Source organism: Muntiacus reevesi, chromosome X (genome assembly GCF_963930625.1).
Source record: "Muntiacus reevesi chromosome X, mMunRee1.1, whole genome shotgun sequence".
Classification (NCBI taxonomy): Eukaryota; Metazoa; Chordata; class Mammalia; order Artiodactyla; family Cervidae; genus Muntiacus; species Muntiacus reevesi.
The window spans coordinates 86,065,058-86,083,097 of NC_089271.1; the positions used below are offsets into that span (position 1 = coordinate 86,065,058).

General features: G+C 36.5%; 1 protein-coding gene across 2 annotated transcripts in view; it reads left to right on the forward strand.

The window, feature by feature from the left end:
- DIAPH2 (diaphanous related formin 2) overlaps positions 1–18,040 on the forward strand; it is a 969,789-nt gene that overhangs the window by 310,383 nt on the left and 641,366 nt on the right. For both annotated transcript variants that reach the window (XM_065914818.1, XM_065914819.1), the window contains 4 exons: positions 248–312; positions 3,382–3,486; positions 9,893–10,195; positions 11,799–11,913. In XM_065914818.1, the coding sequence (XP_065770890.1) occupies positions 248–312; positions 3,382–3,486; positions 9,893–10,195; positions 11,799–11,913 (588 nt within the window). The remainder of the gene's footprint in view (positions 1–247; positions 313–3,381; positions 3,487–9,892; positions 10,196–11,798; positions 11,914–18,040) is intronic.

Below are 18,040 nucleotides of genomic sequence, written 5' to 3' on the forward strand. Positions count from 1 at the left end.
GATTGTGTCAAATATATTCTTGGATGCTTGGTTTTGTGCCTCAACAATACTATCATTGAGTTCAGGTAGTATACAAAAGAAAGAAAATCTGGTAGTTTATGTTTTATGTGTAGTATAAGTCAGTTTCCCTCTAACATTAGTTGACATAGTAATGATAGTCTCCGTAGTAGAATTATAGGCTGGCAGCAGTCATTTGCCTAGTGGTCCAATTAAATAATTTCTAATCATTTTTGGTCAATCTTAATAGATTCTTGTGTGAATAAGGCAAAAGTTGAAGAAAGTGAACAAAAAGCAGCAGAATTTTCAAAGAAGGTAAGGCTTATAAAATATTGGCCTTAATTATTAAATGTATAAGTTAATCACAATACGTATTCTACCTTGTTTCCTTATGCGAGGCCTTATACATGTTATTTCAGTTACATAGTCCTTTATGTTTTTAAATTCAGACACAACCACAGAATATTGATTTCTTTCCTGATAATGTTGCCACCATTCCCTGCTCACCACCTTTAATCCAGTATGGAAGTAAAACACTAATCATATCCTAGTAAAGTGATAAATGAAATAAAATTAGGTTGCTAGAAGCATATAGTTATAAATAGTCAACCAAAAACACATTTTCCCATTGCTTTCCTGCAGCTCTGACTTAACAATAGTTCCTTGGAGAACTGCAAGATGTTTAGCTAATCTTATCTGTCATGTTCTTTACGTCACTGCTATTGGTAGCAACAAAATGATGTAGTATTTTCTTTGTCTCTCTCTCTGCTTAGACTTATCTTTGAATTTTATAATTATCATTTTTGAAATGATGCTACTACTTCGTGTATGCAGGCTTGGTGGAATTTGAGGTTCCTCTTTCTTTGTGTAATGCCTTATGTAAATGTCAGTATTATGAATATCTGAATTTAATTTAGATCTCAGATATCTCTTGTTTCCTGAAAACTTAGCTACAATTTTATAAGGTTCTACCAAAAGTTGCATTTTATGGTTCTAGACTCTATAAAGCATTAATACAGTATTTCTCTCCTCCTGATGGCAGGAGAAGGATCGAAGCCCAAGTCTAAAAGCCCTCCAGTTTTGAGCCTTATGACAGCAAGATAAATTGCTTACATATTGCTGTCTCTTCAAAGTTATGACTTATCTTGGAGATTAGATAATCACTTTTGTTATCACTCTAGAAACTATAGAGTATTACTGAAATTACTTCAGGGCATCTGAGGAAATGACTTTGCTTTTTTAGTTACTAGAATGGATTTTAAGAGTATGGGCATAAAACGTTGCCAATAAAGCGGGCATAAAATGTTTGTGTGAAGCTGTCACTTATATTAGTGAAAGAAAATGCACACTTTTTGATTAGTAGACCTTTATATTTCTTAATGTCCTTGTTTTAAGTTGCACATTTAAAATTCCCTTTGAAAATCTTAGGAGCTCTTTAATTTGTCTCTGGTGCTGTGATTAGACACCACAAGACTGGAGCAAGTTGTGATGATCTATCTGGTAAAAATTTCTGTAAGCATCTATTATTGGAAAAGGAGTCCTGAAATAATAAAGAAATTTCAGTGTTTGATGCTTCATTCTACTCACCAAAATTTATTTTTATTTATTTATATTTTTCTCACCAATATTTAGAATGAAATCTTGTATGGTTTCCCAGTTCTTGTCTGCATGCCTTCTCTTATTCAGGGTGATTTGAAGAGGCAGTACAAAGTAGTAAAAAAAAAAAAAAAAAAAAAAAAAGGGTGGGGGGTGGAGTGGGAGCAGCTAGAATGAGAAGCAGTAGTTATAAGATCTGATCTCAGCATTTCTGCTAATTAGCTGTGACTTTAAGTAAGCCATTTACTCTCCTTGGATCTTAATTTCTTCATCATGAAAAGGAGAGAATAAGGTTAGTGGACTCGTAAGAAGTCTTCCAGCTCACGTAACTCAGGCTTCTCCTATTCCTACTCTATGGGTTTACAGATAAAGATCATTTTAACTTATAAGCAGAAATATTGTGTGCCTCTCCTTAAGTGTACTAATAAACCATTTGTAGAGCAAAATTGTATACAGTGTGCTGGTGTGAACAGCATGTTTGAGAAGCACAGAGATAACTCTGGTAAGGAATCTGATAGTGTAAATTCAGATCAATCTTAACAGGGAGACTAATGAAGTTGAAAAAGCTCCACGTTCTCAGTGACCTAGGAAATAAGGTCATTTGCTGACACTGAAGGATCTGGGATAGGTTTGGAATGTAAAGAGATTAGAAATGATTTGGACCCACCTCTGTGGGACATTTTCCTGGGATTCAAATAGAGATGAATAAGAGAAGTAAGTAGTTAAGCAGGTTTGACCCAAACACTATTATCCAATTTGTTCTTTCTTCAGACTGGATCTGAATAGCATTTTATAATTTCCAAACGTCAAATCTACTATGAGGAGGAATATTTATTGACAGTGGACTCACTTTTTTAATTGTTCTACAAACTCTAAAGACAGTTCTCAGCAGTAAAATATATCACTTTAAAAAACATAAATAACGTATTGGAATAATGTGTTGACTTCTAAATGACTTGAAGTGACGGTGACAATGCACTAAAGGGTAAATGTTCTATAGCTGGACATGAGTGGTATTCACTTATAGTATGTAGGCTTATTTGGGTCAGAGATCTGACTGAGGTAAGGGCTGGGCAGCCTGCAGTAAGAGGATAGTCACCATCTGATGGTCTCTTTGGTTTACCACTCTGTAACTGAACCTTTCATTTGCCCTATTATAACATTCTATACAAGTGTTTTGGCTAACCGTCTGAATGACAGTGCTGTTATGGCATATATCATTCTACTGTCAGATTTTGTGGAGAATCACTTTTTGAATTATTTTACTACAATTAAGACTGTAATGCAAATAGTCTATTTTGTATTAATATGCATTCATGTGAGCACTCTAGAAGTGTTATCTCTTTTCAGGATTAAATATATTTTTAAAGAGTTGGATTGCTTGATGCCTAATTTTTAGGTTTCATTTTCTAATTAAATACACTTAAAAGTATGGAATGGAACGTTAAAAAAACCACAATTCTAAAACTTAGCTTTCAATAACAAAACAACAAAAATGTATATGAAGAGAGCCTTCTTAGTCAAGCATTTAAAGTTTTGTTTTGTATTTTTTTTTCCAGAAGTGAAAATGGGTTTATTTACCTTGTGTTAGGGACATATTTCTCCTCTACTAACACCCTATCTCCACAGAGGTGCTTAATTGCCATAAAAATAATCAAGAGCTCTGATTTTCTGAGTGACCTTGGAAATTTAAGAAGCAAATGACACCCCACTTATTTAATACATAATGTTTAAAGCTTCCTCAAAATTGCATTACTAAGTGTACATTTATGGTGATGATCATTGCAGTTCGATGAAGAATTCACGGCTCGACAGGAAGCTCAAGCTGAGCTTCAAAAAAGAGAAGAAAAAATCAAAGAACTTGAAACAGAAATCCAGCAACTTCGAACCCAGGTAATGAGACAAGATACAGACTTTTGTGTCATGTCACAGTGAGTTCGATGGTAGAAACTTATCTTGTTCGATGGGAGGAAAACTGTGACCGGAAGCAGACTTTTTGGCAGTTTCCCATTTTTAACCGAAATAACTACAGATTTGATTTTCTAGGACAATAAATCATCTTAATGTTTGAATAAAAATAAGGCATTCATTGCATAAACTGCCCTGGATATTTTTAACAGAATATATTACACAAGCAAGACTCTTTTTGAGATGAAATTTTCATGATGATTTGAAAAGTTGAGTGCTTAGTATTTTCTTTAAAAAGGAATGTGGAAATGCTCATTAATTTTAATTATGCCCAAAGCTTTTTGAGATCTCTTTAAATCTTGACTACCATAATTTCAAGATCTATAAACTTTACATTTCCCCCTATATTCCCTATGAGAAACCCCCCCATATACACTTAAAATCTTAACTATGATGTCTAAATTATAGAGCTGATTAAGTAATTTCAGCACAACATAGTTTTTAAATGAATATAAAGAAATATAAATTTAGTTCTTAGCATAGTAGATGTTTGTTGATTGACTAGGTCTGTTTCTGTCAGGCTATTTTAAAAGTGACTTCAGAAGTCACCAGTGTACTCCACATTACCCATAGGTAGGTCCTGTTGCATGTTGAAATCCAACCCATTATTTGTGGTCCCATCCATGGGGTCTCAAAGAGTCCGACACGACTGAGAGATTTTACTTCACTTCTCTTTCCTCAAACCAGCTTGGTCTCCATTCTTATTTATTTAAAATTTACCACCAGTTTTTTTGATTGTGAAACCAGAGTTGTCTTGGCCTTTGTTTGCCTCCAGATAGATTAAGCTGGTCACGGTTTTATGTCAGTTCTTTCTCTTTTCTTTTCCTTTGCATCAAAACCCAGAACTCCTGAGGGCTGCTCTTTCATTCTGTCCTTCCTGGAATATTGCAGTATTTCCTAACTTTCTGCCCTGCCTATGGTCTTTAATCTTCTTAAAACACTTCCCTAATTATTGTCACTTCAGGCTTTAATATGTTCAATGGTTGCCTGTTGCATTCAGGATTAAAGAAAAAAATCTCCTTACTAGGAATTTGAAGCTCTTCTATCCTGGACTCCCCGTTATCTCCCCTTTGCAGCCTCATCTCTGTTCCGTTAACTCCATCATTTCTTGCAGCTAAGTCACCTCTTTTCCCTTCACATTTAGAATTTACCCTCTCCACACATTTCCTTCTGCCAGCATTTCCCAGCATTAGTTACAGAGATGCTAATAGGTTTTTCAGGAGGAAAGCATTCCATAGTCCAGTAAATTTGGTACACTGAAAGTGTGCTTCTTGGAGATTGATTATTCTCATTAGCATACTTAAGGGTCTGAGATGGCTTACGTTGAAGAAACCTGTCTCTTTTTCCTACAGTTTCCCAAATTCTTTTAGCCAAGGAATCCTTTATTTTAGAACACCTATTAACATCTCCTGCAAAATAGTGTCCATGGAACTTAGTTGAGAAATGCTGGCTTCAGTTATTCACTCTCAAATGCCCTCCCTTCCTTGCTTCTTGCCAGTGAAACATCACCTTTCGAGAATAGCTCAGTGTGACAGACTTTGAAAAGCGTCACCCAAAACTTTGTTCGGGAATTTCTTTGAACTTCACTTTTGGGCTTCCCTGGTGACTCAGATGGTAAGAATCTGCCTGCAATGCAGGAGACTTGGGTTTGATCACTGGGTTGGTAAGATCTCCTGGAGAAGGGAATTGCTACCCATTACAGTATTCTTGTCTGGAGAATTCCATGGACAAAGGAGTCTGGTAGGCTACAGTCCATGGGGTCTCAAAGAGTCAGCCACAAGTGAGCAACTAACACTTTTAGTTTTAGAGTTTTGTAGAATACTCAAATCAGCATAAGCGCCTTGAGGACAGTGTCTTTACTTTCTGTTCTTATTAAAGTCCTGACTACACCTAGCACAGGGCCTTAGCATTTAGTCATGTACTTGCTTATTTATCATTAACTGATCTTCAGTAACTTGTAGTGCACCTTACATTGTGTCAAATAGTAAATGTTTATTTGTTTATTCAATTCTTAATTCTCTATTGTGGTCTCATTTAGTTGTTCTATTCCTAATTAATTGTTCGTAGGAGGGAAGAAAAGGGCTCATATGATTTGATTTTTAAAGGCTGGATGGTATTTTATAGAAACATTGGAGATTTTCTTAATTAAATTTGTTAAATTTAGCTTGGGTAGTAAATATTTAGCTTGATTAAAAAAAGAGCTATTTTAAAGTAATAGCATTTTTGTAATTACACAAGTTTCATATCATAATGATCTCATAGAGACAAAACTTGATGTTTACATAAAAGTATTACTTTCATTTTGCTGTCTATTAATTAGAAAAATAGGATACACATTTATATTCAAATTATTCAACAAATTCATTTATACACAAAACTTGTAGGGTACATTTCTAATTTACTGAATTTTTCAGAAAGATTATATTAATTTTTCCCAGAATTTCTTTGATATCTCAATCAAGATTGGAAAGTCAGACTGTTCTATAGTTTTGCCACATTAAAAATAAAATTAAAAGAATTTTACATATTTTATTCCTATCCTTCCTAATCTCAGGAGGGGATTGCATTCCAGGAGAGGATTGTCATTTAAGTGTATAAACACTTTAGTTGTATGTCTGTATATACGCACATAACCATATATATGAATAAAATATTTGGATGATGTGCATTAAATATTAGAAACATTTTTTTTCTACCTATGATTGTTCGTTTTTAACAATCTTGAAGATGGGCCAGTCCTTTAAAACTGATTATTCAAAAATAGGTTTCCAATTATTCATTATGTAAAGATATTTCTAAGTTTGCTTAGCTCAGTTAAGTAGTCCATGGTGGAAATTCATATTAGGAATGATTAGAAGAGCTTCTCCCCAAATAATAATAGTATAGCAACGTATGTTAATAATTTTAAACTTTTCATTCAGTTATTGTAATGTCATATCTGGATTGCAGAAGATGTGTATTCTTTTGGAGGAGTTTCTTAGGAAAGTTTACAATTATCAAATTCACTTTTATATTCATTTTCAAAAGTGGACCATTGTGATCAGTAATGGTTTAAAGAAACAGTTCCAAATTAATTATCAAAAAAGTGGACAGTGTGGAATGGGATGATCTTCGTTAGCTGTCATGCATCATTATTAGAGAATGAGCTTGAAGTTCCTTTCTGGTGGGAGAAACAAGTTGTAATCTCCTCATACTGCAATCTATTAATTCCCCTCAAGACAACTGACACTCATTCATGGGGAGCTAGTCTGTTTTAGTGGAAAGAGGACTGCATTAGATATGAAAAGAACCACATGTAAATCTTAATCACATTTCAGGCTGTGCAACCTTTGATTAGGCATTGAACCTGTTTGCAGTTACAGTTTGCTCATGTATAACAAGTGAGTTAATGGTGAGTGAGATAAAAATGCCCAACCTACATTATAAGGATGAAAAGAAATAATAGATGTAAAAACATTGATAAACCTGGATGCAAATGGAAGTTCAGTTCAGTCACTCAGTCGTGTCCTGTTGGTCCTTTAATGGACCGGAACCTGGTGGTCGGGAGTCGACGATAAGAAAGGAAGAGAGAGAAAGAGGCTGGTATCCCCTGGTTTATGCGGAAAGCCAATAGAGCCCTGTTCTTAGGGCTCGCGCTGCTGCACGTAGGCACCAGGCGCCCTCTCGAGTGGGTGAAGGCGCAGTGCGCCTTCTCGAGAGGGTCTTAGAAGCCCGGACAGGAAAGTGAGCTCAGCGGGCCTCCGCGCTCCAAGGAATTAGCTAGAAAGAGAGAGAGAGAGAGAGAGAGAGAGAGACAGAGAGAGAGAGACAGAGAGACAGAGACAGAGAGAGACAGAGACAGAGATAGAGAGACAGAGAGAAGAAAGAAAGAAGGAAAGAAAGACAAACAGACAGACACGGGGACCGAAGCTGTGATGGAGCAAAGGTGTTTTAATCAACATGGCGTGAGCATATATACTGTCTTACAAGGTGGTTATTCTCAGCGAAGACAAAGATTAAAATTCCAGACTTACAAAACATAAGATGACCCCTATCAAAGAGAGAGTTGCAATCACCTTTTCATAAGAAGGAAGAGGGTACTTATCACTGTAATGAGAAATTCCTGGATTCCTCAGCCCGAGGAAAGGCGTGCCTCTCCTCTTAATTCCTGAGTATTCAGGAATCAATAAGGGCCAGAGGATTCCTGACAGATCCAAAACTGCACACAGGAAGCTTTTTGTTAAATGCTTCCTGACTATCCAACTCTTTCTGACCCCATGGACTGCAGCACACCAGGATTCCCTGTCCATCACCAACTCCCGGAGCTTACTCAAACTCAGGTTCATCGAGTCGGTGATGCCATCCAAGCATCTCATCCTCTGTTGACCCTTTCTCCTCCCACCTTTAAATCTTTCTCAGCATTAGGATCTTTTCCAGTGAGTCAGTTCTTCGCATGAAATGGCCAAAGTATTGGTGTTTCAGCTTCAGCCTCAGTCCTTCCATTGAATATTCAGGACTGATTTCCTTTAGGATGGACTCATTGGATCTCTTTGCAGTCCAAGGGACTCTCGAGAGTCTTCTCAATACTACAGTTCAAAAACATCAATTCTTCGGGGCTCAGCTTTCTTTGTGGTCCAACTCTCACATCCCATAAATGACTACAGGACCATAGCTTTGACTAGATAGACTTTTGTTGGCAAGGTAATGTCTCTGCTTTTTAATATGCTGTCTAGGTTGGTCATAGCTTTTCTTCCAAGGAGCAAGCATCTTTTAATTTCATGGCTGCAGTCACCATCTGCAGTGATTTGGAGCCCCGAAAAATAGCCTCTCACTGTTTCCATTATTTCCTCATCTGTTTGACATGAAGTGATGGGACCAGATGCCATAATCTTAGTTTTCTGAATGTTGAATTTTAAGCCAAATTTTTCTCTCTCCTTTTCACTTTCATCAAGAGGCACTTTAGTTCTTCTTCGCTTTCTGCCATAAGGGTGGTGTCATCTGTATATCTGAGGTTATTGGTGTTTCTCCTGGCAATCTTGATTCTAGCTTGTGCCTCATTCAGTCTTGCATTTTGCATGATGTACTCTGCATATAAGTTAAATAAGCAAGGTGACAATATGCAGCCTTGATATACTCCTTTCCCAATTTGGAACCCATCTGTTGTTCCATGTCCAGTTCTAACTGTTGCTTCTTGACCTGCATACAGACTTATCAGGAGGCAGGTCAGGTGGTCTGGTATTCCCATCTCTTTTAGAATTTTCCATATTTTGTTGTGATCCACACAGTCCAAGGCTTTGGCATGGTCAATAAAGCAGGTGGTTTCCTGGAACTCTCTTGCTTTTTTGATGATCCAACAGATGTTGACAATTTGATCTCTGGTTCCTCTGCCTTTTCTAAATAAGTAAATGGAAGTTACTTTGTGTTAATTCTTGGTATTAGAAGACAGCTAAGTTACTAGTGCTATGAGACAGATACTTTGTGTAAAGCTAATTGGACCCAAAGGAATCAAATCTATTGTTTTGTAGTAATCATCTTATATTCATACCAATGTGGCTTCTTTGGTGCCTCAGTGGTAAAGAATCTGCCTGCCAATGCAGGAGATGAGGGTTCAATCATTGGATTGGGAAGATACCCTGGATAAGGAAATGGCAGCCCATTCTAGTATTCTTGCCTGGGAAATCCCATGGGAAGAGGAGCCTTGTAGGCAATAGTCCACAGAGTTGCAATGAATTGGCCATGACTGAGTGACTAAACAATAGCGACAGTTCATACCAACTAGGCCAGCAGGCTCAAACCATACAGAGTACTTCTTCTTTTCATAAATTTATAATGAAAGGTAAGTTTTCATTATTTTGAAGCAGTATTTCACAAAATCTTTGAGCATGCCACCTTTCCTAGCCTTAGTATATTAGCAAAATTAGTCATTCTTCAGGGTTTATAATGTTTATCAAATATCTGTGCAAGTCTTTTTCATGTACTCTTAAGCCCTTGTGTGTTAGTCGCTCCATCTTGTCTGACTCTAGGCAACCCTGGACTTGTCTGACTCTAGGCAACCAAGCCCACCAGGCTCCTCTGTCCATTGAGATTGTCCAAGCAAGAATATTGGAGTAGGTTGCCACTTCCTCCTCCAGGGGATCTTTTTGATCCAGGGATAGAACCCAGGTCTCCTGCATTGGCAGGCGTATTCTTTGCCATCTGAGCCACCAGGGAAGCTCACTAGTAAGCCTTTAGATGTTGTCAAAATTAAATAAATCTTAAACAACCCAACCACAAATGTCTACTGATTAGTTTTCTTTGCTACTATGCTGTTCTGTAAACATTTAAATAACCATTGGTTTATTGTATATTTCAGGGACATGGTTCATCAGGAATTCCAGGCCCTCCTCCACCACCTCCATTGCCAGGCGCTGGGCCATCCCCACCTCCACCTCCACCTCCACCACCTCTACCCGGAGTAGGTCCCCCTCCTCCACCTCCTTTACCTGGGATGCCTGGAATACCACCACCACCGCCGCTGTTTGGGGGACCTCCTCCGCCACCTCCCCTTGGAGGAGTTCCTCCACCTCCGGGAATAGCCCTTGATCTGCCATATGGAATGAAGCAGAAAAAAGTATATACACCTGAGGTGTCCATGAAGAGGATCAATTGGTCAAAGGTAATGCTATGATTATAGTTTTTTGGCTTTGTCTAGCCATAGTTGGTCATTAACGTGTGAATGACGGTATTGCTATATGTTGTTGTGGTTGTTTAGTTGCTAAGTCATGTCTGTACTGTGGACAGAGGAGCCTGGCAGGCTACAGTCAATGGGAGGTCACAAAATTACTCCATGTAACATTTGAGAACATGACCATTGATTCTTTTGCTTTTGCTTGTGAGTTCCCCATCTTATGTTCATCTTTCATAACTAGAGAACTGGAAACTCCACAGGTAACTTGAAATTAACATAGAAGGCGAAAGGTAAATCAAAATGAAAATGGTATACAAAAAATAATTTTGATTCTTTTACCATTGCTAACTAATTGCTATAACATTCTTAAATATAACCTTTTTATTAATGAGCCCTTTTATCTTAGTTATTTTTGTTCTTAGAAATTTTGTTTTAGTTTTAAACTTTCAGATAGTGTGGAATCGCTCATAGTATTCAGTGTAGACATTAAAGTAATTGTTTTTTATATTTTTATATGATGTCTGAAAGATTTATTGAATGTCTTATGAAAAACTTATTATCTACATTGACACAGTCACCATTCAGTAGGAACTAAATGTAATGAAAATAGAGTTGCGTAGACCATCATCTGTGGAAATGGCTATTCCAAGAACATATCAGTGATATCTGACAGTATCTATATATTAAATTGGTTTAATCAGAATAATGGTTAAATCAGTTATTTGTGCTTTGCTCAGAAGAGTAAATGAGATCTAAATGTTTTTGGAATGTAGCTATTTTTTATTACACATGATCAACCAAACTATAGGATCCAGAAGTTGCTGGCCCAGTTATCTGTGTGTAAATGTCATGATATGCTCATTTGGCAGTTAAGCATACAGTGTAATGGCACTTACAGTCTCACAAAACATGATATGTAGTGGAAGATGCACAGTTCTAATATTGGATTTCTGTGCAGTGGCTAAGAGCACAATTCTGCATAGCTAAGCTGCCCGAGTTTAAATCTCATCTTTGCCATTTACTAGCTTGGGCTGCTCCTGAAGCATCCTAGGGCTCAGTTTCCTCATCTTTAACATGGAGATAATAACAGTTCCTGCTTCAGAGGGTTATTCAGAGGATTAGATGAGATGAATTAATATGTGAAATCACTTAAAAGAGTGCTTGACACATAGGAGGTATGTAATTGTCAGCTGTTATGGTTATTGTCTGCAACCTAGTCAGTAAACATGGGAGAGTTATTCTTCTCAGTCTGTTTCCCCATTATTAAAATTCCAGGAGCAAGAAGAATGTATGTAAGTTGAGGGGAGGGATTTACTCAATTATTTTTTAAGATTCCTTCAAGTAGAAGATTTTTTAAAATGTAATTTGCTACATGGCCTATTGCTGTTGTGTACTTTTCTGTACACCAATAGAAGTCTGTGACATTCCTAATGATGTTTACTTAGAAAGTGTTGTTTCGATAGATCCTGAAATTGATTTAGTAGGTTGATGAATAAAGGTAATGTCATTCAACCTTGGTGAAAGTAAATTCTTTGAAAAAATTAATGCACAGTAATAATTTAGAGACCTCTCTTTGTTATTTTTGTTTCAGATTGAACCCAAAGAATTGTCTGAGAATTGTTTCTGGTTGAAAGTTAAGGAGGAGAAGTTTGAAAATCCAGATCTCTTTGCAAAATTGGCACTGAATTTTGCTACCCAGATGAAAGGTATGTTTTATTTTTTAATATAAAGTTCTTGTTCTGATTTGTTGAATTCAGTGCTTTGCTAAAAATTTCCGGTAATGTGTAGGTGTATAGTTTGGAGTCAGAGTCAAATATATTAGATTGACCTATTAACTATATTTTACCCAGCAACTAAAAAATGATAGGTTTTTTTCCTTTAAATTTTATTTTGCATAAGTATTAATATTCAACTGGAAATATGGGTTTTATTTTTATGATTTAAAATAAAATGTTTTAATTTTTTATTGTTTACACTCCTCCGTTATAAAGTTATCATCTTTACTGAGAAGCAAAGGTGATGAATTTGTTGATTAACTGTGTAAGGGAAAATAATGTAACAGAATAGTAAGGACTCAGAAGTTTTCATGAAATTGAAGTAAGACTGGTTTCATAGTGCTTATACGGTCTTACGTTTGTAATAATCCATTTGGTTTCTAAGGAAATTTTATACTTTTTTCTATATGCAGATTTTTCTGGAATAATATCAAAATCTGGTCACTAATAAATATATTTTACTGATTGATAATTGAGCACCTTTTTTATGATTAGGTCCTTAACCTCTATGAATGGCACACCTAATTTTGGTACTATGTAGGAAACTTCTCAATCTCATAATGAATCATTATGATTTGTGAACTTTTGCTATTTTAACATTGCTACTTTGCTAATTATTTCAGAACTGATAGCTTACTTAAGCGTAGGAGGTTTTTTCAGCCTGAGTGAGTTTTTACAACTAAGAAATTGATATATTCCACACGCCCATGCCCTTGGAATTAGCACCTTTACCATTCATTTGTCTGATTTGTCACAACATGCCCTGGAATGTGAGAATGTGAATTTTGGAAGATTAGAGAGAGAGTGGGGGAGGTGAAAATTATTCCTGTTCAGCCCCTCTAGCTTATTTTATGCAATGGAGGCGCTTGTGCTGTATCTGTTGTTCCTCATAGATTGAAGCTCACACATACACAGAAATCTGGGGTGAACTAGAGTATTCTGAAGAATTTTGACATTTAAAAAATTCCTGCTAAAGCTTTTTTTTCCTTCATTTGCTCTTGTAAACTTCACATTTAAAAGATTCTTCAAGGACTCCAGAGATTACTATTTATTATAATCTGTTTTTTTCAATTGAAAAACTAAAATATGCTTATATCAAGGTATTAGTAATAACAATAAAAATATGCATGGTAAACATATCCCTTCAATCCCAGACTTACAGCTTCTTCCCCAGAAAAAAACACTCTTACTGATTTCTCATATTGCCTCCTAGAAATAGTCTATGCCTATAGAAGTATATGTGTTTTTATCACTTTTTGTTTTTTCCTTCTTTCTGTTTTCACTTTATATATTTGAATATTATTCCACAGTAGTTTATGTTTATCTACTGTGTTCTTTTTACACCATGCGTAGAATTCTGTCATTTAGTCCCTGTCTGAATTTATGTAACCAATTACCTATTAATGGATATTGAGATTATTTCCAGTCTTTTGCTATTTCAAGCAATTTTGCAGTGAACATGTATCTACATATGTATCTTTGTGCACATAGGACTTATTTGTAGGATAAATTTTAGAAGTGAAATTCTTAGATGAAATGAAATTTTGATAGATATTGCCAAATTTCCTTCCAGAGAGTTTGTATTCATTTATAGCATTACATCTAAAATATATGAGTACCTGTTTGCCTACAACCTTTGCCTATCTCAGAGGTAAATGGCAAATCATCCATGTTATAATTTTTACTCCTTAAAGTGTAGTAGTTTTTCTTCTCTTCAAAGGCAATTTTAACCTCTTTTTCTGTGAACTTCTTCCTCTACTTCTTTGCACATTTTGTATTGAGCATTTATTGTTTTACTTATTGATGTATTTGTATTGAGTCCCATAAGAATTATATGTTTCATAAAATTTTAGAGTCCATCTGGACCTTAGAAATGATTAAACCGAACTCTGTTTTACAAATGAGCAAAGTGAAGTTTGATACGTGCAGGTTAATATAAAATCCGTTAGAGAGTTTCTCAAGGTATTGTGGTATAGTGGGAAAAGCCCAGGGCGAATGGAGTCACATATTTGTATTTCAGCTGTGATACTAGTAACCTCTGAGACTGAATTTTCTCATCTATAAAATAAGAAAGGCTGATGTTTAACTAGTAGTATGAGAATTAAATAATGCCATGTATTTAAAGGACCCAGCATGGTGCGTGATATAGCAGGCACTCGATAAATATCAATTCCCCTTTCCTTTTGATTTAACATGATGCTCTGCGTGTGTGTGTGTGTGTGTGTGTGTGTGTGTGTGTATGTCTTCTTTTAGTTATTGACACAATACAACTGTTAATTCAGCAAGACAATTTCCTGCTCATAGAGCCATTCACCTAGAGTAGAAGCCATTCTTATTCTGGTTGCTAAATGATAATCAAACTAAATTGAAATCAAACAAAAGTTATGTAAAGGCTCTCATGTACTCACTGCTGAGAATTCTGCATTTCCCTTTGTCTTAACTCTGATTCTCTGAATTTTCTATGTGCTATTCCTACTACTTCTACTTTCCTAATTTTGAATCCCTGTCACTAAGTTGTGTCCGACTCTTTGACCCCATGGAATGTAGCACACCAGGCTCCTCTGTCCAGAGTATTTTTCAGGCAAGAATACTGAAGTGGGTTGCCATTTCCTTCTCCAGGCGATCTTCCCAACCCAGGGGTCAAGCTTGTGTCTCCTGTGTCTTCTGCATTGCAGGCGTATTCTTTACCCACTGAACCATCAGGGAAGCCCTAATTTTGAATATTTGAGTCAAATCTGGTTGGGAGCCCCTTTGGGTACCATTACTTTTACTAAGATTTATTTCTGAAGGGACATTTAAAGGAACAATTTGCATCATAGCATATTTCATAACACACATGTGTTCTCAATTGCTTCAGTCGTGTCTGACTTCTTGTGACGCCATGGAGTATAGCCCACCAGCATCCTCTGTCCATGGGATTCTCCAGGCAAGAACACTGGAGTGGGTTGCCATGCCCTCCTGCAGAGGATCTCCCCGACCCAGGGATCGAACCTGCGACTCCGTCTTCTGCGTTTCAGGCAGATTCTTTACCCATTGAGCCACCCGGGAAGCCCATATTTCATAACATAGTCAAAACAAACTCGAATGGTACATGCTTCCATTTATTTTAATAACTATTGTTTGATCTTAATTGTAACAGTTGAAATTCCTTGTCAATTGCAGTGCCTTGATTCATACTTGGTCAGTAGGTGGCAGGATCAGTAAGAAATCAGCTGGGGGCTGTGGCTCCAGGGAACTGAAACCACACTGCCCTGGCTTTCCTAGCTCCAAGGCACCACTTTTTTTCCCTATTCTGCTGCTGTTTTCTACTCTCCCAGCTGTATTCTGGAAGGAGCAACATATTCATTTCTAAGACCTAATTCCCGAACTCTTAGACCCAGTGTTCCAAAACCTCTGGGAAATTCCTCCACCTGTAAGAGGTTTGGAAAGCTCACATTTCTGTTCTCCCTAAGTGCACTGTAAAGCATTATTAGTCTGTGTTTTTAAAAAAATGTTTCACTTGAGTTTAAATTTGCTTTAGATTGCTAAATAGAAAGAAGTTTTAAAATAGGCTAGTTCTAATTCCAGTTGTAAATAAATGTGTAAATATTTAATATGGAAAAGTACCATCATATTATATTTTCTATTTGAATCACTTATTCTTAGAGTTGTAGAGAAAATTACTTTAAATTTCCTGTTGTAATTCGAAGTATCTCTATCTTAGGATAAGATGGATTTCTCATTTAATTTAATTTATATTTGTTGGTTATCCACTATGCACATCACAGGCTTCCCAGGTGACATTAGTGGTAAAGAGCCCGCCTGCAAATGCAGGTTAGACGTAAGAGATGTGGGTTCAAGCCCTGGGTCTTGAAGATTCTCTGGAGGAGGTCACGGCAAGCCACTCCAGTATTCTTGCCTGGAAAATCCCATGGACAGTGCAGCCTGGTAGGCTGCAGTCCATAGGGTCACACAGAGTTGGACATGACTGAAGTGACTTAGTATACATGTGCATACTCTATGTGCAAGGTCCTATAATAAATAGGAGGGAGATAAATGAATAAGGTTTTATCTAGATATCAAGGAACATATTTAGTAAGGAATAGAGAAAGAGGTATACTCCATTTTATCAATTTTTATTAAATATTAGACTAGCCACTTTTTAAAAGCCAAGGGAGCACAAAATGGAAAGAGTTAAATTTGAGCAGGTCAAATGGAGATCCCAGAGGGTGTATAATTTGAGTTGGGCCTTGAATTTTAAGGACAATTTCAATAGTGGGAGAAGGAGAGAAGGCATTCTAGGGAGAGAACAACATTAGCAAAAGAGTAGGAAGGTGAAGTGCAACCTGTTGAAAGCACAGCCTGTTGGTCTTGAACTTGGAGTGATGGTGTTGAGGTGAACTTCACCCTGAGGAAATGGGGTTTTGTTCTTTAAGCCTTAGGGGCCCAATAATTTGATGATTAACCATTGAGCAGGCCTTTGGCAGACAGGTAGGTGATGGAAATTCAGAGAGAGATGATGGACCATTGATTGTGAATCAATGCCAGTAGGCCAGACAATATGTGACAATATCCTGATGAGTATGAATTCTTAATCTCTATAGTTTCTTCCAGTTCCCAATCCTGTGTCCCCATGCTTACAATGTTTAGTCTCTTCTTACAAGCCTAATGATGCTGTATGGCAAAGTAGATCTCCAAATGCTCTCTGTATTAATAAAGAAAAATGCGTATAATACAGGTAGTTAGCAAAGACCCTGGACTTCTCTAGCAGTTCAGATGGTAAAGAATCTGACTGTAATGCCGGGGACCTGGGTTTGATCCGTGGGTGTCAAAGATCCCCTGGAGAAGGAATTGGCAACCCACTCAAGTATTCTTGCCTGGAGAATTCTATGGACAGGGGAATCTGGCGGGTTATAGTCCACAGGGTTGCCAAGAGTCTGACACAACTCAGCGACTAACACAACAACATACAGTACTTTTGACTATATGCCATAGATGTAACTATTGGAATTTGGATATGTTTTCTAGTTTTATTTATTCTTCATATTGATGATATTTGGGGACATATAAACATTAAGGTTATAATAATAGTGCCATTTTTCTTAAAAACCTATAGTAATTATAGGTAATAATGATATTATATTAGTTAAAGTAATGATGGTTAATATTAACCAAGCTTGAAACAATAGTAAAATATGTAGGTTATAACTGCTAATTCTAATTAGAATTTCTAGGGTTCTCTAGAGGCTTCAGGAAGAACAAAGATACTCTGTATGTGTAAGATGTAAGGAATTTCTTTGGTTTTAATGTTGCTTGGAGGAAATGTAAGAAATAAACATAGAAGGTTAATAAAATTTGACTTCTTCAATAATATATTTCTATAGTTAAATTTAGCTTTAATAATAATAGAAAATTGAGATGTTATAAATATTTCAAATGCATATAAAGATCATTTTCAATGCTTGAGATATAAGGCTAGCTTCAAAATTATTGTGGAACTGAGTCTGAAGATGTATTTATGTAAAAGCTGTTTTCCTCTAAGATCATATTTTACCTTGTATTTCTTAGTCTTAGAATCAACTGGCTGCTTTTGAACATAACCACCCTTGTTTGATTGGTTAACACAATCTTATATGTTTAGTGAAAAAAACACCAAAAAAGTATTAATATGTAATTCATCTGTCTTTATAATATAGATATTCTTGGAAATGAGTTGCAAATAAAGAGATGTCAGTCTCAGTGCGCAACTCTGATAAATGGTGCTAAAGTGTCCTGAGAGACCTGGTGCCCTAGCAAATGATTTGTCATCTTAATGACATAGTATGCATGCTCCTTAATGTAAACCTTAATATGAAAGGGAACAAGTTGAGAAGGCTTTAATTGTTTCAGGCAGCCAGCTAAAAACCATACATTTTTGTTGTTTAGTCAGTAATCCTGTCTGACTCTTGTAACCACCATGGACTGTAGCCCACGAGGCTCCTCTGTCCATGGGATTTTCCAAGCAAGAATAGTGGTCTAGTCTGGTTTAGTTGCTAAGTCGTGTCTGATTCTTGGGACCCCATGTACTGTAGCCTGCCAG